At 36.4% G+C, this 25,068-nt stretch overlaps 1 protein-coding gene and 1 non-coding gene across 3 annotated transcripts in view; one reads left to right on the forward strand and one right to left on the reverse strand.

The window, feature by feature from the left end:
- Positions 1-25,068, reverse strand: part of CDK14 (cyclin dependent kinase 14) — a 508,542-nt gene that overhangs the window by 274,370 nt on the left and 209,104 nt on the right. For both annotated transcript variants that reach the window (XM_006925698.3, XM_006925699.3), the window contains one exon: positions 12,378-12,472. In XM_006925698.3, the coding sequence (XP_006925760.2) occupies positions 12,378-12,472 (95 nt within the window). The remainder of the gene's footprint in view (positions 1-12,377; positions 12,473-25,068) is intronic.
- LOC112474067 lies at positions 10,257-10,375 on the forward strand. Its single transcript, XR_003044256.1, has one exon. It is a non-coding gene; the product is annotated as a 5S ribosomal RNA (ribosomal RNA).

Below are 25,068 nucleotides of genomic sequence, written 5' to 3' on the forward strand. Positions count from 1 at the left end.
GTAGGGAATCTGAAGTGACTGATGATGGGTATGGCGCTTCTGTTTAGGATGATTAAACTTGCTAAAATTAGATAGTAGTGATGGTTCCAAAACTCTGTGAGTATACTAAAACTCACTGAATTATATACTTTAAAAGGTGAACTGTATCTCAATAACACTGCTATATTAAAAAAAAAAAAAAGGATGGAAAGACTTGAGTTTCTAGATTGAAAAGTTGAATCCAATGAAAATAAAGCTGCACTTTGGTCTACTTTGCTTCATCATGAAATTTCAGAACACTAGAAATAGAAGGATTTTAACATAAATGGTAGAAACTAGACAACAGAGCAGTGCCATAGAAATTCTAATAAAATTATTTACAACCAAGAATTCTATAACTAACCAAAATGACAATCAAGCATAAGTACAAAATATGTTTTCAGAAATGAAATGTCTCAAAAAAAAAAAAATATGTTTCCCAGGAAGCTATCAGAAATTGTGCTCTACCCAAAACAAAACAGCATGAGGTGGAGAAAAAAAGTGCTCTAGATCAAGAGAGAGGGGAAGCGCATGCTAGGAAATCAGTGAAAGGAGATGCACTAGGCAGAGGCTTAGGGAGGGCTTGAATTACTAACATAAATTTTAAAAATGGAAAATTATTATTTTTTTTTTAGGGAAACTAAAAGTTGAACTGAATGAAGAAATTAATCATAATATACTATATGCCCCAGTTACAAACAAGACAAGACTTATATTGACATAATAACGTAAATACTGAATTTCTGATTTATTCAAAATTATGATATACCTATATTGAGAGAATGGGAGGCAAGGAGGATGGTAGGATAGGATGAGTTCACTTGTTTAAAAGTAGAAGAATCAAAAAGAGTCCATTAAATTCCCTTTTTTCACTACAGCAATCAATGGATGACACCAATAAGTGAATAATCAAGAAGTGGCAGTAAAAAAAAGTCTTATTAGTCACAGGAAATCCGAAACAATTAGCTAAAAGAGTTGAAAGTTGAAAGTAAAAACTGCTGTTTTTCATAACAACCCATAAAAGTAATTGAATCTATATATATATGATGAACAACTTGAATAAAATCAATAATCACATCAACAAAAATGAGTGAGTTAAACCTGAAGTGGTTTAATATCCCTTTACCAAAGTGCAAAATGCATATTAAACTAAAACATTATCTAAAGTCAACTAAATATTCTTGAAATGCAAGAAATAATAATAATAAAATGAAATTCTAAATGGTCATTATAATTATATGCATTTATCGAATTACTGGTTCTGAAAATTGGTGAAGTTGCAGATACCCCATTTTGTATAACAAATAATAATGCATCCTTTCTGACTTAGAGATAAATTTGTTAATGACTTTTTCTCCAATTATTTAATGGCCTAGTCAAACATAATGTGAACAGCATTGGAATTACTGATTATTTTCATCCTGATCTTGAGTACTTTCATCCAACAGCAACCTGAGCTGCAAAGTTTCTCTGATCATTATTGTCAGTCTCATCACATTTAACGCATCACTCTCTTGCTTCCACCTGCCCCCTAAAACATGTACAGTTTCTCCAAGATTGTTTTCTTAAGAAATAGGGAAATAATTCCTATTGGGAAAAAATTCCCAACAAAATAACATGTGAAATACGTTCTTTCCTTTCTGAAGGAATTCTCTTTTCATTACTGTTCTCGTGTTCCCTGTGATTTCCTTCTTTCAGTAGTCTTTTTCCAGTCTATTCTCTGCAAATAATACATATTATCCCAGCTTTCCCATTAATTGTCTATAGTTTAAATGTTGAAATTCTACATTAAAGTAAGAAAAATCATTAAAAACTTTAAAAGCCATAAAAGCAGAGTGTATTCTCATAAAAAAGTGTCATGTATACTGGGATGTACTCATAACTATGTTTTTGTGGCTAATTCAGCATTTACTACAACAACTGTTAGAGATTGGACATGCTTCTATCTTAAATCATGTGAATTAAAATACTGAACTATGATTAGGACTCCGGAATAAGGACGGCAACCATATGAAATAAAACTAGAACACAGAGAACACAGATATGATGTAAAGAGAAAAAAAATAAACTAAAATCTCAGAATCCAACATGATAGTGAACAAACAGTGGCAAATGACTAAAAGAGACTGTGATTCCTTATTAGATGAGAAAAAGCCACTAGGGAAAAGGACAGAAAAAATGTTAATTGACTTTATCCTACCAATTAGAGAAAATGAAAAGTCAGAACAGAGCACTGGTTGAAAGGTAGCTGTTTCCTTTTCATTTCTTTAGCTTCTCCTTATGTTTCAGAATTTTTCTATCTTACGCCGCCTGCACATTCAGTGATGCACAATGTTTACATCTGTTCACATTTGGTACTTGGTTCTGAATGACGACCTACTCCTTCAGCAGACAGAATCATATATTACACTGTATAACTAGTTCTCCATATATGAAAATAAAACATCCTTGAAACTCTTCTCTTATTAAAAAAAAAAGTCCACGAGTCAAATCCAGTTTTCCTATTGTTTTCACTAAAACACCAATATGTTCTAATCCCGTGACACGTGAAGATCTGTGACAGCAATTTATAACTCAAGTGGCACATACAAGATTATCTAGTCTAAGATCAAAGTCTTCCATAGGACTTCAATCTCTTTAAAAAGTTGGGTTATATATTTATATCCCTAGAGTTTAAAGGTAGCCCTTGGCACAGAGAAGACAGCCTATATATGATGGAGGGGAAAAAAATGAATTAATTAATCAATGAGCAAATGAATTATTAAGTGAGTGACCATAATAAGTTGTGCTTCTGCTTCCGGAAAGTATGCCAAATGGGATGACAGTTGCAAAAACTTGGGCAGTCCTTTGCTATGTACACTTGGAGTTACCTGCATTCACACTCAACACAGGAAATGATCTGATGCAGCCACTGGAAAGGGTGTGTGCATGGCATACAGTTGACCTTCAAACAATAGGGGCTTAGGGGTTCTACCCCCTTCATAGTTGAAATTCTGCATATAATTTTGGCTCCCCAAAAACTTAACTGCTAATAGCCTATTGACCGGAAGCCTTACCAATAACATAAAGTCCATTAACACATATTTTGTACGTCATATGTATTTTACACTACATTCTTATGATAAAGTAAGCTAAAGAAAAGAAAATGTTATTAAGAAAATCATAAGGAAGAGAAAATACATTTATAATACATTTATAATACTGCACATATTTATAAAAAAAAAAAATTCGCATATAAGTGGAACTACGCATTTCAAACCTGCGTGGTACAAGGGTCAACTGTATTTGACATCTCTGCCTGAATTTCCTCATCTGAAAAATGGAGGGAACTTTTATCTACTACATGATTTCAGGTAGGACTGCATGAAATAACATATCTAAATTTCATATTTCAATCCTTGCAGAGTACAGGTTAGGAACTCTCCCCTCCCTCCAGTATTTCTGATAAGGATCCATTTGTCCTCTACCTGAATACTTTCAGTGATAAGGTCCTCGTGACAGTTCAAGGCACTAAATTTAATTTATAAGTAACACAAAACACTTAAACATTCTTCCCAGGATTAAGCCAAAATTAGCCTCCCCAGAACTCTCACACTCGGTTATCTTATTGTCTGGAACAGACATGTTACCTTTTGTCTACTCTGCAGTATATCTTTGATTTCCTGAATAAGTCTTCCTGGCACTTTTACTGGTTTCATGCAGTACAAGGTTCATAGACCTTTTGTCATTGCATTGGCCCTCTTCAGTGCACTGTCCAGTTTGCTGCAGTTCTCTGAGTCAAGAAATTACTAGCCTTTCACATGATTTGTTAAGTTAACTTGTCTCCACTGTTTTTCTGCATTAGGTTGCTGTGGCTTTTTTTTTTTTTTTTAAACCAATAGACTGTTTACTTATCCCCACAGCAATTCACCTTGTAGGTTCAGCTCATCATTTCATCAGATTCTTTTTTGACCCCTGATTCCATCACTCCAAGTGATAATTATGGTGCCAAGCTACAACATATATACGAATAGGTCAAGCACATCATCAAGTCTCTATGTGAGTTATTAATAAAAATATCAAATAGGACAAGGTCACAGACAATGCCCTCCAGCATACCCTGATGAGACTTTTCTCCACCCTGATGTCAATTCGTTAATCAATAGGCTTTGGGGGAAGTTGTTCAACCAGCAATAAATTGAAAGAATAATAATCTTCTAACAAATGGATTTCAATTTTATTTTATTTATAAGCATCTCATGGGAGTCCCTGTCATAAGCTTTGCTGAAATCAAGAAATAACCATTTATTACAACAAGGGAATGATTATTAGACTTTAATATCTAAAAGTCTATCTTTGAATTTCACTTATATTCTATAGTAAGTTTATATGCCTATAGATTGAGAGGTTCTTGTCCCACTACCCTTTAAAAATCAGCATTACTTCTGCTCACCTTCATTCCTGATGATTTCTCAAAGACTATAAACAATGGTTCTATGAATACATCATCCTTAATTCTTTTCACATTTTAGATATTATTTATATGGGACTACATAATGAACTTATTCTAGTGGATGTTTATGAGGTGTTTTTTGGGGGGAGGTAGGAGATCGGGAAGAGCAGGGATCTGAAGGAAATGTGTCTTGAATCTGAAGGTATTCTCTATGGATTTTGGGAAGGGATTTTCCATATGTTGGGAAAATCCCCTGCTTTATGAGTTTTGGTGGAAGGCAAGACCCACTGCTGTTAAAAAACCAAAAGACCAGACATTCACTTTCTCAGGAGACTGTGCCCTCAAAACATGGCATATGATCTAGTGCCAACTAACCAAACACAATCAACCCTCACATAGCATTAGGAGCTAACAGCCTAAAGTAGCAGAGAGAATGCAGACACCTCTGACATCACCAGCAGAGGTAACAATAGGCAACCAGGCCAGCGAAGTAAGGGACAAGGTCTGAAGCCCACACTCCTGGTGGCAGCAGGGTGCTCAGTGGAAGTTCCACAGCATGATTTCGGTTCTGGTTCTGGTTCTGGCTATCCAACCTCACACTGTTCCTAACCCGCCCCACCCCCTTTAAAGTCTTCCAATCGGATCTGTTGGCCACACAATACCCTCTCAATAAACTTTTCTGATTAATTCAGCCAAAGAGAATTTCTGTTGCTTACCATAGAGAACTCTTGACTAGTACATTTATTCAGTGGCCACATGCTTTAATTCCTTTGACACAGCTAGGTGGCATTGTCTGAGGCCTGCTCTAACTGCTCTGAAATCTGATTTGTTCTAAATCTTCTGCTTGGAATGGTATTTGCTTTGAGAGAAAAAAATAAAGACTGTATACATAGAAAAACTAAAGATGGAATATAAATAGAAAAATAAAGAAAAAAAATTTTCAAATATGAGTTAAGTAGTTCTGCTTTCTCTTGGTTGTTTGCCTTAAGCAGTAAAACTATTACAGACTCTTGCTCTTCCTGCTTCAAATGTCACTTATTCATCATGTAAAAAGTATTTGCTAACTACCCCATATATGCCACCTACTCTGCCAGGCACTAGAGAGGCAGCTCTGCTCTTGTGAAACCTAAGTCTATCTATCAGAGTATCAGATAAGGGAGTTTTATCTGAGTTCATGAATAAAATCTCCTTTCTAGCTGGTGTTTCCATTTCAGTATCCTTTGCTGATTATTCACCGTCACTTTGACCCTTGATGTGAAGTGTCTCAGTGTTCAGTCTGTGAAACTCTCTTCTTTTTCTGTGTTCAATCATTCATGTGCTGTTTTAGTTATGGGCCGCTGCACAACAAACTAACCCAAAACGCAGTAGCTTAAAAAAACAACCATGAGTTTATTTCTCACAATTCTTGAGTTACAAACTCAGAAAAGGTATAGCAAGGACAACTCATCTGGGCTCCATGTGATACCTGTGAACCTGGAATGCAGGCCCCCTACCCCAAGCCAAGATGGCTTGTTCAGTCACATGTCAAGCATGGAGCTAGGCTGGCTAGGCAAATGGCTTGGCTCGGGTCCTAGGTCTAGGGCCTATTTTCACAGTGTCCTCTGGGTTCTCAGGTGTCCTCTGTGTAGTCTAGGGCCTCTCGCTCCCCACGTGGCCTCTCCTCATGGTCTCTCCAGCAGAACAAATGGAATTCTCACACAGCTGATCAAGATGCTCAACAGAACAGAATCAGATAGAAGCTGGCAGGACTGCACCTTTATCAGTTACAGCAGTCACGAGCCCAGCCTAGATTAAGAGGCAAGGACTCTATAAGGGTACGAGTATCTGAAGGCATGGATCATTTAGGGCCATCCATGTAACAATGACCACACTTGGTGATCTCATCTAATCTCCTTGTTAAATAATATCTATAATCCAGACAGCTTCCAAATCTCTACTTCAGATCTCGCTGCTAAATTCCAGACTCATGTAACCAGCTGCCTTGTGACATCTCCACTTGCATATGCAATAGGCATGTCAAACTTAACTCATTTAAAAACGAGTGGCATCTTACCCACACCGCTCCTCCTGTAATGTGCTCCCTCTCCCCTCGAAGCAGCTCCACTACTGGAGTTGCCCAAGCCAGAATCCCTGGGGTCATCCTTGACTCCTCTCTGTCTCTCAAATCCCACCTCAAATTCTGTCAGCTCAACTTTGGCAATACATCCAGAATCCAACCACTTCTCCCCACCTGCACTGCTGACACCATCTTATGCTTAGGTAACTGCAATAGCCTCCAGACTGGTCTCCCTGTATCAGAATCTGTCCACTTTTGGTCTACTTTTTGAAATGCAGCCGAGAAATCCAATTAAAATATAAGTCGGATCAGATCATTTCTCTGCTTAGTACTCTTTAGAGGCTTCCCATCTCATTCCGAGTAAAAGCAAAATTCATTAAAACAAAACCTTACAAGGCCTGACACAATCCAGACCCTACTGTGTCTTGGACTATGCTTCATCCTGGCCAGCTCCATTCCAGCCACAGAAACCCTGCTGCCCCTCACACAAGCCTTCTCTCTGGAAGGCTCTTAATATATGTGTCTTCCACCTTCAGACTTTTATCTAAATGCCTCTCACATTCTCAGCGATGCCATCCCTGATCAATCCCATTCAAAGTTGTATGTGCATGGACATGTGCATGTATATTTTATCTCAAAGGAAAGCGGGAAAATGTTCAATTGCTTCAGGATAGTTTAATCAGAATACTGATGGAGAGCTCCAGTTTTCAAGAACAGATGTGGCATAAAATCATGCAAATTAAAGCATTCTTCAGAGATTTAGAAATCAAAATGTATGAGGCAGAGAAACCAAACAATTAGGTAGATTGTGTGACAGGGTGAAAAAACAGAACATATCTTTCAGCTGTGATATCCTAACATCACACATACCTCAGACCATCATATCAAACTATGAAGATGGTTAACACCGGCAGGCTGCAGGGTACAATGGAATAACAAGGATCTTTAGGTACAGAAGACCTGAGCTAAAGTCTTATCTTTACCTTTTTAACTTATCTGAGTAATTTTAGTAAATCTGCTTTAAATTCTCTAAGCATTATTTTTCCACATCAATAAAAAAACTGGATAACAATATTACATGCCTTATATACCTCAAAGGGCTACAGAGGGAATCTAGTGGAATATTTATCAGAGTGCTTTGTAGAATGTAAAGCACGATAAAAATACACTATGTGATCTCTGGTAACCCATAAATCACTTTATATGATTTTTGGTGACAGTTTTTTATTTTGTTTTTTTTAATGTGGAATACAGATTTTTGTTTTACATAATGTTGCGCATTAGTTTGGAATATATCACTAATTTCTACCTCAGTAGAAGAAATAAAATGATTGCTCCAGTGAATATCATGATTAGCTATAAGTCTGTTGCTTTTCTTCTTGTACATAATTATTAAATGTGTAATGAAAAGTGCTGCTACATATTGCTCTCATTTAATTTAAAACAGAACAGAATAGTTATGCATTTTAGCTAACGGTAATATATATTTACATAATCATGTTTACTATTAATATTCTTATTTCCACATATGATACCTGTTTCAAATTTTTCAGCATGGTGTGAAATGGGGTAATGTGGCACTTATTTTTCTGTGGCAAAAAAAGAAAAACTAAATTGCTTAACTTTCTGTTTCAGTAGAAAAAAATGTGTTAGCACTTTTACTATTTTCTGCATTTCTCTTCTAAGTCTCAAATCCATATAGGGGGAAAAAAAAAAAAAAGGATACTTATAACAATATTTTAAACCGTTATAAAACCAAACACCTTTTCAAGCTAATGGAGCCACTCCCTGGTTGACAATGCTCCTTGGCATTTTCCCACAACTGGAGGAAAGTAGACCTCCAAGGAGCGCACACCACAAGACCCATGTCATGCATGGCTGAGACAGGAGCAGCCTGGGCAGGACACGTGTTCCCAACCTTGCAGTTTGCAGGTCGTTCTATCTATACTCTTTGAAAGTGTATAAGAATCTATATTTCAGATGTTTTAGGAGCTCTTCACAGTACTTAAGATATATTTACAGTATCCTATTATCCACTGAATCACTTTCATAATAACTTTCAAAGTCATTTCCTCAAATATTCTTTCACACATTCATAATTCTGGCCCTCAGAAGGCTTTCATGTAACCTAAAATGTCATTTGTGGGGAATAATAATGCAGCTAGGCTTAGAATTCTCTTTGATTTATTTATTTTTTTCTCAGCGCTAAGGCATATATATATTGCATTGTGTGTTCACCGCCCATAGTTAGATTTCTTTCTGTTCTCTTTTAAAGCAAAGAACAGAAATGTATTATATGGTGTGTAAACTATCATAAATAAGAATCTTTTACTTTGTGGAACTCAAATTACATCGGTATTTCTAAAAACTCTTGAACATTTAATTAATTCTAATCCAAAGGAAAAATCCAATAGTACCTAATGAATCTTAAATTATTTTACTTTCCCTTCATATCTAGGTTTCAATGGGCATGATGTATTGCTTTTTCCTACACTTTCTCATTCCCCTCCCTTAAAAAAAGGTACTATTAATTACATGAATCTACAAATCAACATTTTTTTAGAAAATAACTTTGATATTAACAATTTTTAAATCAGGCAATACCATCGTTAAGTTTAGGAAACTGTAGATTTAAATGTTCGATATTGATTTTAGGGCTTGTTAAATAATAAGGTTCTCTGCATGTGCATGCGTATGATTAAGCAGATCCCAATAAAATACATGGAACAATACTGTAACTTTTAAGTTTGCTTTGTGGAAACTTAGAACACTTCATAATTAAAATAAAATTTTAAACAGCTAGCTTTTTGACCAGTCTATAAAATGTATTTAAGCTGTAAAGCAGTAACTGTATGTAGGATTGACTACACGCAGGATCTTCAGTGCAGTAGATTGTGCAAAGAGGGTAGTGGAAAGAAGAAAATTTCCTTTCCTTCTCTGACCAAAGGCTCAACCTAAGTAAAGGTGTAAAAATAAACAAGAGATAGAATATTGCAATTAGGATTCAGAGTAAGACCAGTCTGAGTTTATCTTACATGCTCCAAGACCCTGGAAAAGCACTTAATCTCTTTAATCCTTAGGTTTCTCCTTTGTAAAGTGGTAATATGTAAGGCTGTTGAGAACATCAAAAGTGATAATGAATGTAAAGCCCACAGCACAGTGCCTGGCATTAAACTCAATAAATTTTAGTTGTTGGTTTTTAGTATTGTAGTCATACTTGTCTTAAAAATTCTTTCACATCCCTTTCTGAGCCCTTACCCACCATTCCAAGCCCACGTTACCCTCCTGTTTCCTACCCTATGTTCCTCCCCTAGATCTGCTCTAATTCCCAAGGCATTCATTTCATGCTTTGAAATTACTCTTGCCTTTCCACTGCTCTAAAATATGCAAGAAATAAGTAGAATTTATTTCTGTGAGATTCTGTGAGGAAAGCAATATGATTAAACTAATCCATTAAGTATGTAAGAACCTTAATTTTATTTGAGAAAACAGCATATATATGAAAAACAAGGAATGAAGAAGCAATGTACCAAAATAAAATTTTAGAAAATATTCAGAGAAGTTATTTTTGTATTAGGCAACTGCAGCAATTCAAGCTAATGCTGCCAAGGAGTCTACACCTTCCCTATTCTAACTGGTAAGACACTTGTCAGATATTTCTATAGCCTGGAGATGTTCTCTACCAGCCCCACTCCCCGACTCTGATTTCAGGGATTCATTGAAACAATTTAATTAAAATAAACAAAAACCGTCTACGGTCACACCACCCTGAACAAGCCGGATCCCGTCTGATCTCGGAAGCTAAGCAGGGTCGGGCCTGGTTAGTACTTGGATGGGAGACCACCTAAGAAAACCAGGTGCTGTAGGTGTAAAAAATAAAAAATAATAAGGGGTTGTAAACTGACAAGGTCCTTGCAATCTGTGAGGTAAACCAAGAGTTGCCTCACCTGAAAAAAATTAAAATTAAAAAAATACAAATAAATAAATAAAATAAAATAAAAGCAAACTTCAGTTGTCATAACAAAAAGTGCCTCACTGGAGAGAACAAAAGGATAGGAGATGAAAAGAATAAAAAAGAAAGATGGAAAGGAGAAAGGCCAAAAGACAATGGGAAAGTAAGGAAATAAAAGTGAAATGGAGAACTGAAGAGGCCAGGAAGGGCAACCAGAAGCAAAGAATATCACAAACTTGTTTTAATCTCTAAAAGAAAATAGGTTAATCTATGTCTTAACTGTCTCAGAGAAGTTAGGAATGAAGTGTTGCCTGTAGATACTGCATATGTGCTCGCTCTTATGTAGTTGATTTAAGAGGGCCTGGGACGTATCCACAAGAACTGGGACCAAAGAAATTTCACTCACACACATGCAAAAAAAATGACTGCTTAAAAGTCAGTCTTAAACAGTTAGCAAATACTGCAAGACAGGAAATTTCTTTCCTTATATGTGGCAAGTTCCACAGACCATAAAACCATCAAATGACATCTATTATGCACATTTTTAGACTCACAAATGTTTAATTTTCTTTTAAGATTTGAAGGACACACATCATTTTTGTTAGTTTCTCTATCGATGTTAGAGATTTTAGGGACCAAATGATTTTCCTTCCTTTTAATTTAATTTTACGATTTTGGGAAAGGGAACAAGTATATTTTTGAAAACTCTTTTCTACAAAATATTATAAAGTTAGTCAAGTATACTAAAAAAAAAAATCTAGATTTAATTGAAACATTGCAACTAGACATACTGGAAAACATGAAACAAAAATGCCAAGTCTAAATCATTATTGACTCCAAAAATCATCGATTAAACAAAAGAAATTATATTTGCATTGATGTGTGAATCAGCATCCATTCTTGGTAGCATGTAATATATTCAACTGCTCGGCTCTAGCGGTCCTTCTAGCCACATTACCATATTATTCAAATGTATCTATCATTTATATGTAAATAGACAAGATGAATGGCTTCTTCATAAGACAACAATTTTTCAAATGACAAACAGACACAGGCAGATATTAGCAAGATAAAAATGTTGCAAATATTCATTCTATCATATATTTTTAAAGGAAAAATGAAAACTATTTCGAATTTTCAAAAAAGTACTGTGGTAATTACAAATGGGGTCTTAATACATGCACAATACCAAAAGCTATTCTTCTCAATAAAAGTCTCCACCAATGTCATCTGTATCTTATAAATTACATGTTCTCAGATCCATCTGTGAAAATTAGGATGTTAATTATCATGGTTACATTTCATGATTCCACAGTTAAATGCTGAAGTGGTGGTACACAAATACCATATGTTTTTCTAAGAGAAACGGAGAAAGATTAATTATGAGTTCAAGTCCAAGTCTTCTAGCAGTTGTACTCTCAACACAATAAGATCATTACATGTGTGCTATGCAAATTCAAAGTTTTAATTAATAGCTGAAACATCAACTGAGGGGAAAAACTATGAAGTCTAAATTGTAAGTATCGGGCTTTTCTCCAGAAGAAAACATCCTTAAGGATGCCTTTAGGAAACCAAGTTGCAAGTCCAAAGAAAAAAACATTTTTATTGTCAATTTTATTTTTATTGGTAGTTCCTTAATAGACTGATCACCATCATGCTGTTTAATCCTATTTTATAAATCTAAAAATAAGTGTATCATAGTAACAAATAGGTTATAAATAGATAATATATCTGATGAAGATTCAACTTAACATTTTTCTGGACTTTTCTTTAAGATACCTATTATTCAAAATTATGCAAAGTCTCGTGTACTCAGATAAAATACTTCAGCAGAGCATCCTAAAAGTATTATTATGAAACTCTATCATAATACTTTAAAATTTTTATTCATACTTATAAAATCTGAATCCTCAGCTTACCACATATTCAAACACAAGCGTCAGCGTCTCCTTCGTGTGGATGATGTCGTGAAGCAACACTATGTTAGCATGTTTGAGTCCTTTTAACAGAGAAGCTGTAAAATAAAGTGGACAAAGAAGTAATTTATCATGGGTAACAGTCAATTGATATGTTTCATTCCCATTTGGGCACGTTATCAGATCAAATATATCTATTTTCCCATTTTCCAAGCCAATAACAATTCAGAATCAAGGGCAGAGGAACTAGTTTTTCATTTAGATGAAGGTCCTCTGCCCAATTAGATCACCTGTTATTTTTTATTGATCTTCATTTGGGTTCCATTACGGTCAGAGAACATACTTGGTATGATTTCAGTTCTTTTCAATTTGTTACGGATTGTTTTACTACCCTTTTATGCTTAATTTCTCCCTTTTCTTTCCTTCTTTACTTTCACTGTCATGTCTTCAAGGGGTACCATATCCTTTCCCTGTATATGTGAATCTCTCCTGGAAGTAATGTTTGCCGGGGGCTGCCAGTTTCAGTCTCATTCACTTTTGATCTCCTTTCATGTAGTCAGTGCTGTGAACTAATGAAGTCCCAGCGTTCTCTTTCGAGAGTAATTTTTCTCCATGCTTTCTAAGTCCTACATGCCCCTCTACTTTTTTCACAGTCTCTTAAACTTTTTTTAAGCTTCCCCTGTGCCGCTCTCTGCAACCAGAGGCTTACTGCTGTCTCCTAATTCTCTTGAAGGTGTGAGTCATGTGTGCTTTTATTTGCTCTCTCTCTGTTGGACTTATGACTTTTGGAGGAGTGTGAGTGGGAAGATTCAAGATCAAGCAGCCATCATTCATTATCATCCAAACCTCTTGTCCTAATGAAGGCCTGATAAAAAGTAGCAAATCAATAAATTTACTGAATGTCATTCAAGTTCCTCAGTGGGGGAAATATAGAGAGAGAGACTAATCCTCTGTCTCATATGGGGCAAGGGGTTTAGTCTAAATGAGCTTTTAATAAATATTTCTTTAGAATTATCTCCCTATAATGAAATATGAAAAATGGAATTGCAGAGTAAAAAGACATGAACATATTTAGAAGATGTTACTTGTTAATTAAATAATAAGTAGATTTAGTCTTATATTTTTCTAATTGTGAAAGATGGGAAAAGATATGTAAAAAATAATGAACCAAATAACCCATTTTATCAGATAATTAAAATTAAAATCCTTATTAAATTAATATATGACCATTTTATATACTGTAAGTACAAGTGTTAATTTAAACAAACTCTTCTCCATCCCTCAGTATGACCAGAAATAAACAGAATTATTTCCCTCTACATCAATGACCATTCAGGTAGAATATTCAAAGAACATAAGCTTCCTCTATCATTGTTATTTATTTTAGTATCACTCTGTCTTCAATTTTGGTTTTTGGTATACAACCTGAACAGAAAAAAAAAAACATTTTGCATGTGTTCTGTCAAGAACCTGTAATCAGTCATTTACTCAGTTATTTATGCAGAACCTACTTACTGGCATTGGTGGCCCTGGACAAACCTTGAACCCTTGATACTCAATAATACTGGAAGACCACATCTTTATTTTTTTAACGCCTACGGCACCTTCCTAGGTGGTCTCCCATCCAAGTACTAACCAGGCCTGACCCTGCTTGGCTTCTGAGGTCAGACAAGATCAGACACGTTTAGGGTGGCACGGCCATAGGCAAGACCACATCTTTAAAAAGATATTTGTAACAGCAAGTGTGAACCCTAATGTAAACTATGGGCTTTGGGTAATAATGATGTGTCAATCTAGGCTTACCAATTGTAATAAATGTACCCCTATGGTGAGAGATGTTCACAGTAGGGAAGGCTTGGGTGGCCGCAGAGGGCTGGGCAAGGAGTATATGAGAACTCTCAGTACTTTCTACTCGATTTTGTTGTACGTTTTAAACTACATGAAGAGATGTACCCAGTTTTAGCATACTAAAAGAAAAAGCAAATCTAGATTATTTAATATTTTACTCAAATAAGATGGTATTTTAGATATGCAATCACCACTAAGAGAAGCTGTCGTGGGGCAGCCCACAGACAAGGTAGAGGCAAAGCATGTAGACTGTTAAGTTCTATTATAACCTCACTGAATGTGAGCTCCTGTTCTTAGAGTTATTTTTATTGCTACAAATTGCCATTGTCTTCCCCAGGCAAATCTAAGTCAGGGCAATATATTATATCCTGAATCCCAAGATAAACTTTAGTAAACACATAGTTGGTCCAAAGAAGACCATTCAGACTAAGCATTATTTATCGTTGCTGGTTCCACCACTAGAAGACAATAAGTGTGTTCCCTCTGAACTGAATCAGCAGCATTAGTGTACATAGTACAAGGTCGAGAAGTCTAAACTATCAGGGGAAGCTTTTTCTTTCGCCTCATATATATCTGCTACGGGCAAGTTAGTTTTACACGCTAAAAACCTTATAGTAAAAATATCGACAAAAGTATTTTATCTGAGCTTTGTAAATTAGCACTCATGAGAAAATTACAAAAATAACAATAAAATCACAGAACATGAACTTTGAAGAAACAGCCACTACATAGACCTATGATAATTTAGTCATTAATTTCAATAATTTACCATCTTCCTACTTTTACTTATTCAATTAGCCCATCAGCTTTAAACAATTAAAGCATTATTAAATAGCTAGCTGTCAGATATTAATCTGGGGACCAACTATTTTATGTCATTTTTAAAATGGACACTTAAAATGACATATTAAATGGTACTTGACAAAGGACATTTGCCCCGGCACTATTCTTCTGAGGCAGACTCATCCTGAGAGATCAACATTTCAAAGCACAACAGGACATCTGAAGATGATGGTCAGGTACAGTACTTCACACCTCGTCTGTGCAGGAACACGCATAGATACGATGAATTAAGGACCAATGACTCTCATGATGTACGAAAAGAAACCTGGCTTTGTGAGGCAAGCTTTGTAACTGGATTATATAATATCATTTGTAATCTTATCCAATTTCATTTTTCAAGTTGTCCCTCAGCTTGTCAAATTTCCTGATGATCCAACGTTATCAGCAACAATTCCAAAAAGGGACTGAAGCTTACACTTCATGGAGAATCCCACCCCCTGAAGATCTTTTGCCTTAGGATTTTTTTTTTAATTTTCTTTTTTTAACTCCCCCCTCCATTACTACTTCTCTTTTCTCACCACTTACACTTGTTTCTCATTTCTCAAAGTAATGTCTTCACACACATCATTTCCTATTATGTTTTTCCTACAATTTCAGTAAAATCAAATTCCTGTCATCATTCATAGTGGGAAAAAAATACCTTTTCTGATGGTGATTAATATTTTAGAAAAAAGTCATGTCTTTTTTTATGTAATAGTTTTCACCATTTTACATGAAGACTCAAAGCCCCCACATGTAATTTTAACGAGTTTCAATTATTACAGAATTTAGATTTCTAAATACATTTCTATACACTTTTAAAACAACTATCAATCAGTTAAATAAATAAATACCAGTATCTGTATTTGAAAGCAAGCTCTCTTTCTTTTGGGATTAACATAATGAATTCATATTTGAAAAAGAATGGAGCCACTAATTTCAAACTGATGGCAGAAAAACTGGCATAAAAGGGCAGAATCTACCCACATCAGGGTAGGTGACAGACCTGACTAATTTGGAGTCTGCCAATGCAGCAGCCACTGCTCCCAGCAAGGTGTCACATGCTATAATCCCTTCTGTCTCCGGCTGCCAAGTCAGTCCAGTGACTAACACCTACAAGTCCTAGTGCCAGTATGTCTCCCTTTTCAAGTCAAACACTGTCAAAATAATATTCCATGTAAGACTAATAATATCACATGTTATTTTCTCATCATTTACAGACAGAACAAATCCTAGTAATTCCAGTACGCTTGGTTTCCCCACAAATTTTGAGTAAACATATGGCAACATTTTAAATTCATTTCACCAGTGAGGTTTGAAAAAGGTATAATTGTACGTGATGTAAAAGACTTGTAATTAGGGTTGAGAGTGAAAATTTGAATAATAGTTTTGTGGCTACGATGTTGAAACAATACAAAAACAGAAAAACACTGCTACTCCTAAAGATAACTGTGCCTCCGGCCAAGTCCCAGTAGGATAGGACACAGGGAGTCCTCCTGCAGTTTGGGAGCAGGATTCAGATATCTACCCATCAGCCATATTGAAACCTTGACCTTCCACTTTGATAATGAACATATTAAGTTTCCACTCCAATTTGGAAGCGATAAATTCCACCCAAACTCCAATCTCATCATGATTAAAATAAGATTTGAGTTAATAGAAAAATTCAGAGTTTGTTCATTTTATCAGGTTCCCACTCTGGTGGTGATTTTAACAAGCGATATTAATAAAGAAAAGTCAAACAAAACCATTTTTTAATATTTCAGGTAGTTGTCTTGGTCATTATTGACCTCGTTCTAGAAAAGGGAAGATCACAAATAAACACAATCCATCTTTGCTCAATCCCCCTTTAAACTCTGGAAAGAAACAGTGCCTTCGCATCTTTACTCTCCTCTTTTTTATGTACTTTTTCAGTGGAGTGGGTTGGAGGGGCTGCTACCTGACTTTTCTAGAAGACAAAAATTACTACCCGTTAAATTCAAGGAGCCTACCATATCTCAACCATATTACACCCATAATAGACATGAACTTCTTCTTCAAGCCCACAGCTAGATAGCTTAAGGCCTCCAAAGTTCACTTTATATTAGGAATGGTAAAACTACTTACTTTCAGTGAGAAGTTCTATCTCAGTAGATTCTCAAATATCTTCATAGCTAAACTATTCTGAATAGGAAAATCTTAAGGGTGAACCACAGTAATAACAATGACAACAAAATACACACAGAGAAAAGACAAGATTGCTTGTTTAACTGTCTGTGGTGAGTAGATGGTCTAGACAGAGACAGAAACATACATGCATGTACCTTGAGAACTGACTGATATAAAGCTCCAGGTTGATTTGTGTAGGGTTCTGTAATGTAAGCTGCCTTCTTTGGCTACATACTGGGAGAAATGCTGTGGTTCTACTCAGCCTGGACCTTCCCCTTACACATACACATACACATACACATGTGTGCACACGCACACACGCGCACACACACACAAAACCATATAGTAACTACTAAATAAAAAAGTGAAAAAAATCAAATTAAAAAGTGAAATTGTATCTTTGACACCATTTTTGTTTTTATACTTTCTACACAGGTACATACAAAGAGTCGACTGGGAAAAAGAGGTCATGGCTAAACCAAAACACAAGGTTAAAACAAATGTGATATCACATAAACTTAATGTAGCTAAAAAGCACATTCAGGATTTAGAGACATGTTTTTTGTTCACTAAATGTGAAAAGACAATACAACAGGTTAGTAAGACCTTATAAATAGCACATAAATTGTTTTATATCCATCGGAAAGTCTGTTTTTACTTGCTTTTTAAAAATCTTTAGCTGAGTTTTTCTTTTTTGAAATGGACAAAAATTCAATCCCAGTGCATATTCCTACTTCTCTGCTCCTCTCCTATTTTCCCCAACATCACAGACCTGAAATGTGATATTAGAGATTACAGCCTGAACTGTTCCCCCTGCCATCAATACCTGTTTATCCGCCACCTGACTACTGGCAAAGAGCAGTCACCTGGGGGCTATTTCTGCATTGCAACTTCTCATAACCACATTGACTGCTTACTAAATCATTTCAGAGAACAAATTCCTCTAACTATATAGCTTCATCACATGAAATTGCCAATATTTGACTTTTTTGACCATCTGACACAGCAGTTTTGCATGGTTCAAACTAACAGAGTTTACCTGGTTCTAAGCAATTTTAACTTTTTCACAAATGCACTGTCACTTTTATCACTGTCAAAATTCAAACCAATTAATCTGACACCAAATAGCCAAGAATTGACTCTGCATAGAACAAAAAGAGAGTTAGAAAAAATCGGTTCATCAATCTACGGTAATAGCTGAGGAGAGGAATACAGAAACAATTAAATTTTCTACATGTATCTTTCTACATGATTGTAATTGTTTATGATAAAGATATATTCCTTTTATTAAAAAAAAGATATCTGGAAAAGTTTTTTATTGCAAGTGAATTGAATAAAGAGAAATGAACACTATAAAAGGCATACAGATGTTTAATGAACAATATGCAACCACAATTATAATAATGAATCATTATCATTGCAGTGTGATTCGTCACTACTAATCCATCCTCACTAGGATTTGTCCTGGTACAAATCCTTGCATTCTAAGGGGCTCGGCCCTGTATCAGCCTCTAATTTGTACTATCACACGTTAATCCAAAATGTTGAAACTGCTTCTAGTCTAAATAGTCACTACCCTGCATTACAATTAATTTACTCACTGCGAAAGATTCCCAGTGTTATTGTCTCTGATTACTCCTAGCTGAACCTGTAAATGACCCATCAGTTGCCTTTCCATGCTTTAGCCAACCCTGTTCCTATTTGCCACTGGAAAAATCCACACCTATGCAGGTAGTACGTGAATGCTACATATGTGGTTCTCGAATGTAAACATCTTGCTAGTAACTTCTGCAGAAAGAATTCTTGCAAAGCAACAGGGCTGGAGATAGTGGTGGTTATGCTCCAAGTATAGTCTTTAAGGCAGAAAAGAGACAATTTAGGAGCTCAGAGTTACTAGAAGACTGGAAGATAAAAGAACAGTTGTTTTTTGTCTGGCTATAAAACTAGGTTTAAAAGTTAGGTAGTTTGCTTTATTTCAACTATTTTCAATGTTACCATAATAAAAATAAACAAATAAGTAAATAATTTCTTTAAAAAGAAGCAAAACAAAGCATGCAATTAAAAAAAAAAAAAAAAGATGTGTGGTTTGGCACCAAGCCCCTTACTTCTTCTAGTTAAGAAAAACGTTTATATCAAAATAGCTATCTCCGTTTGACTAGACTTAAATCAACCTTTCATATGAAAGCATGTGAATAGCTATTATTGTATTCTTTTACAAATTTAAAGATAAATCGTAAGTCAAAAATACTTTCGTTGCCATGGCTGAAAGTCCTAGTGCATAAGGGCCTGAGCATAGGACATCTGACTTTTGTTAAGACACCGGTCAGATTCCTCCACAAAGCAGGGTAATTTTGCAACATATTTCCAAATACGGGAGACTCCACCCTCTACCCCTTTGTCAGGAAGTAGGCTGTTCATGTCACCACAGTCGCAGCCACAGGTCCACCATGAGGTGCTTCTCAACGTGTGGTCCTTCAACCACCTCCATCAGAGTCAACTGGTGTGTCTCAAATCAATGCAAATTCATTAGATCCCATCCCAAACCTACCAAATCTGAATCGATGAGGATGTGATGAGGATGGGGCCCAAATATTTAACATCTACTTTATGCCAATCACTAAGCATAGGGGAAACACAGAAAGAACTCTAGTCCCCATGAAGCTTGAACTCTATCTCAATCAAGCTTTCCACTCAATGCTTACACATCCTGAAGTTGAAAAATCACTGTGTATGGTTTTGATATGGAGGAATGGGTAGTATGTTTGTGGTATGCGTGTGTGTCTGTCTGTGTGTTTATGTGCTTAGTTACAGTGCAGCCTACTCACTGTTCCACAAGCAAATCAATAGAAACAGCAAGCCAACCGATTAGTTCATTTACCTAGTTTCTCCATCTCTCTGTCTCTCTCTCTCTCTCTATCTCACACACACACACACATACACACACACACACGCACGCACGCACGCACACAGCCATTGAGATCGATTCCACTGAAAGTCTTGAGCTAGAAGGCAGAGAGAATTCTTTATTCTGAAAATTTGATGGTATTTTGATATGTATGGGTTTTCTTCTCCCCCACTCCCCCCACCCCGCAAAAATGTCAGCTCATAAAGTTTTTCAATATGAATAAAATGTTGATGAGGTCATGATTATATGGCCTTTTCATTCCCACAATTTCTAAAATCTGTGAAACAGTAAGGTTCTATGTAAAATGCTTACACTAAGTATCTCTTCCCAAACACTGCTTTGAGAAACAGATACAATCAGCAGGTCTGGAGACACTATAAACAGATTATGAGCATGGAGGGAAGAAAAGTGAAAGACTATAAAAAATGAGTCTGTGGTAGGGTTAATTCTTACCCTTGAATATTCCTTGAATTGGAATTTCAAATATACCACTCCTTCATTTGACTGCATAGCAAAATCAAAACTATAAATCAAAATCAAAACTATAAAAATTACAAATTACAGCCCCCGAGCCCTGCGGTTTTCACAGCATCAGTTAAGCTTCAGGCAGTCAAGTCGCCTTCACCGGTGCAACCCCATGAAGAAACTCAGAAAACTCAGAAACTCAGAAAACTCAGAAAACTGTATATGGTTTCTGTGGACACGGCCTTGGAACCCTTCACGCTACCTCTAATCAGCGGGGGCTCTGGCGGAACCCAAGTTCATTCCAGCCCCGGGTGAGCTCCGCCGCTACAGGAAGGTCGCTAATTTGCTCTCCTCTCACCAGTGCTTCCTCTCTCCTGGTGTTCAGTGACGCTCAACAGCTAATGACACAACACTTGGCCCACTGTAGCACCACTCAAATTTCTGAAGTTTTACGAGATATTTAACCCAAGGAAGTAATGAAGCACGGAGTCAGGGATTGCCTTCCCTGCTGTGCGGTGGCAGGACTGGCAAGCCCCAGTCTGACTAGTGTCATCTCTCTTCTGCTTCACATTCTTCCCGCTACTGCAGCATATAAAGGAGACTTTTCTATGTTTGGAAATGTACAAAAGCAAGAAAGAAAAACAAATATACCTACATAAAGGGTAAAGTGACAGCTCAAATGTTCAGTATGCAGAAGCCTATGATGATAAAAATAAAACTGTTTATGCAAAGTTATATAGGCAAAATGTTCTTTAATAAGTTTGGGGAAAGGCTCCTCCCAACCTTTTCTGAAAATAAGGACTTTCTAAATGTCTTCTACACCCGAGAAGCCACTTTGGTACCAAAATAATAAGAATGTTTAAAATTTATATTAGAGTCTCATGTCATCTTTAAAATCACTATCTACTTATCAGAAACTGGCAACACCTTAGCAGTGCTAGACTTCATGCAATGTATTGTACTATTGCTTAAGATAAAACATTTACCTACTATGGTAACTACATAGGCAAAGTAAAAGAAATTTAATTGTACATTATATATTTTATGTTTCTAAATTAGCAAGGTAACTTCAGATTGTCGTGGTAGTTAAAACACAAACAAACAAACAAACAAAAAATAGCCATTCAGGAAAATGACAAATGAGAAGAAAAACAGGTTTCTCTACTACGGCCTCCAGAAATCCTGCCCCTCTCTCTCCACCACTGCCAACCAGGGGCATTGGAGGGAGGGACAGTTTGATCATAGATTCATCTAGGTAGGAAACTGTTTGACTCCTGACACTTCGACCCTCCAATGTTGTGACTGTGGAGGGGCTTTTCTTATGTCTCTGTCCCTACACTGTGAATGATACTGACAACAGCTCCTGCTCAATCTGCCTTTCCATAAAGGAAGGCAGCTCCCGAGAACGATAGTGAACATCCACCCGTTACTGGCATTACCATTGTTTCCTCAAATGTATTCTACCTCCGAATGGCCCATGTTTCCTTTTCTTATAAAATTTCATCTTGTTTCATATACATTATACACATACACACACACACACATAGATATACACATATATGTAAAATCTTAATGCATTACATACATCTGTGATTTGACTTATACACAGGACATTGACTCATCATGCTGAAACAGTCCTGGAAGAACTGTGGAGTGTCTGTCGCCTTCAAGAGCATCTAATCCAAACCTTCATTCGACAATTTAGAAAATAAAATATATACAAATTCAGCCACAGGTCTCAAACCCTGGCCTCCTGACTCCTGACAGAGCACAACTGTTTCTATGATCAAAAGAAGCATCATCCGCTTCTCTTAATCATCATGGTTTTCTTGTCTTCGTTCCCTATGTTTTGCTGTGGTCATGGTTTCCCTTTATCTTCATATCTTTCCAGGTGTTAGGGGAAAAAAAACCTGAGGCTAAGAAGACTAAAAGTACATCAGATATATCAGATATATCTGTGCAGCTATTCACTTGCAGCATCACCACCTGGGCTAAAAAGATAGTAAGTAGAGCTAAAGGGGAAATTGCTGTTCAAGCTGGCTTTTTTTTTTTAATTGCCTTTATCTGATCAAGTCACTTCTTTTCTCAAAACCTTTCAAGGGCTGCTTTACAGGACTCAACTCACAAGGACCTGCACAATAGGGCTCTTCCCTCAGCTCCTCTGACTCCCTGCCACACTCTGCACCCCAGCCACATGGTGCTTCTCGCAGATCTCCAACTCATCGTGTCGGCTCAGACTTCTGGGATATTGTCTCTTCTGTTCCCTCTCCCACGGCCTCCGACCTCACACATTCCTCCCATCTCTTCAGATCTTAACTTATACGGTTTCCTTTGGAAGGCTCTGCTGACCCCCAAGGCTCAAGTTAGAAGCATTTTCTTTCAATCCCTCAGCACCATGAGTTGTTTTGTTCAGTGTCATAATTACCTGATGACCTATTTCCATCTGTCTGTATCCCCTACTCTGTAATTATTTGCTCTTACTCCTACTGTGCTCATAGTCCTCAGTTCAGTGCTGAGTTTATAGAAGATGGCTATTAAGTGTAGGTTGAAAAATACACGCATGAAAGAGAAAAAGTAAATGATCTTCTGGTATTCCTACTATTGCACTCTGCTGCAGATTGGTTATCTTATCACAATGTGTTTAGTTCAGTCTGGATATGTTGATCGAAATAAACCCATTCTAATTTTTGTAATAACTGACAAACCCGCTGAGGCTATATATTTCACCAAATTTTAAAAAGAAGCAAAGAAACATCCTAGAGGACATCATTAGGAGTTTTCCCATTACAAGTAGGTGAAATGCTATATACCAATGCAATAACTAAAAAAGCATAATTTTATTTCTACTCATATTTCAGATTATGGAACGACAGTAAAAGATTTGTTTGGAATTATAATGTATTTTTCAAGAGCTCATGTTAGAAGCTAAAATTACAGCCTAACATTTCACCTAGTATGAGATAAGTTCATACACCAACAAGGCAGTATCAATAAGAAAAGGAGGACGATGTTCTAAATCATACCGGGGTTTATAGCAGTGTCAAATCCAACCCACAGACTTGGTTTGGTCTGTGCAATGTTTTAGAAATTTATTAAGTTTTTAAAAAGGCAGTGGTTTCACATGAAATACACAACTTTGGTTTTTCTAGAGAAACAAGATGTGGATAAAAGTTGTCTGCCTGGAGTTACTGGCCCCTCATACAATACATCAGTGTTATGGTTCCCCTTCTTCCTCGTCCCCCCATAGTGACAGAGGCCTTTATGGCCTGTTATTTGATGGACCTTGAAATCTGTGTTCTCTGGATTAATATTTGAGTGTCAAGTGTAAAAATCCAATATCAGTTTCAGTGTGTAAGCTAAAATAACAATTATGAGGAACCTGCAAGCAACCAATTCAAAGTGGGTTTTATGAGTCCCACAAACCAACAGAGTCAGAAAGGTGACTAGAAGAAGAAGAAGGAAGAAGCGTTTATTACAGGAAGATTACAATTCCTCCCAAAGAAGAATAAGCAGAAATGAAATTATACCATTTCAAACTGTTCATCTCAAAGTCCCAATGAGACCCACTAAGTAGCATAGGAACCCATTAAGATTACAAAAAGAGGACTTTTTTCCCCCACATCATTTTGAATAGAGGTTCACTGACTCACAAATCTAAACAGACCTTAGAAGACATTTAGTCCACCTGATGTACTTTTATAGATGAGAATAGTGTGGTCCAGAGAGACTGTCAAAAGTCATATAATTTGGTGTGTTGCTTCCCCTCTCTAGCCTTCTTTTTTTGCAATTCATTCTCAGAAACTTAGGAAAAATATCAGGTAAGCATTAAACGTTTGATATTTACATCCTAGGAAAATGAGAAATGAAGAAACAAATGGACTTATTCAAGGTAGCAACAGCAAGCCTACGGCCAAGCTGGGCCAAGAGCCGGGTCTCTGATTCCCAAGCCATTATGCCAGGCTCCGAGCTATAAAACTACAGAGTGTGAAGTGGAAAAACTACAGGCAATGCTTGTGGCCTGAGAGACCCAGACACACCAACACACCAACAAAACGACTGGATGGAAAGGATGGCAACCAGCAGGGAGGAGCCTAAAGCATGAAACTCAGAGCAAACTAATCCAAATCATATTTAATATTGACAAGGATGTAAGGAAATAAATACACTCATTCACTATTTGAGGCTAGCTGTTATTGGGGTGAGAGGGGAGACTGGTCAACATCTATCAAAAATTAAAATATTTCTCATAGCCCTTGAGCCAGAAACTCCTTTGAGTTTATAGACATAGATGCAGAAATAAGCAAAGATGTCTTAATAAGAATATTTTCTTCAATGTTCTTAATAAACAGTGAAAATTTTGAAGTAATCTAACCTGCCCATATTTTATTCTGGTTAAATAAAATATGGCACATTCGTGCAACAAAAAAAATTGTGTAGCCATTAAAAAGAATGTAATAGTTCCACTAAAAGTACTAATATTGAAATGGGTCTAAGAGATATTTAGTA

Source organism: Pteropus alecto, unplaced genomic scaffold (genome assembly GCF_000325575.1).
Source record: "Pteropus alecto unplaced genomic scaffold, ASM32557v1 scaffold69, whole genome shotgun sequence".
NCBI classification, from domain to species: Eukaryota; Metazoa; Chordata; class Mammalia; order Chiroptera; family Pteropodidae; genus Pteropus; species Pteropus alecto.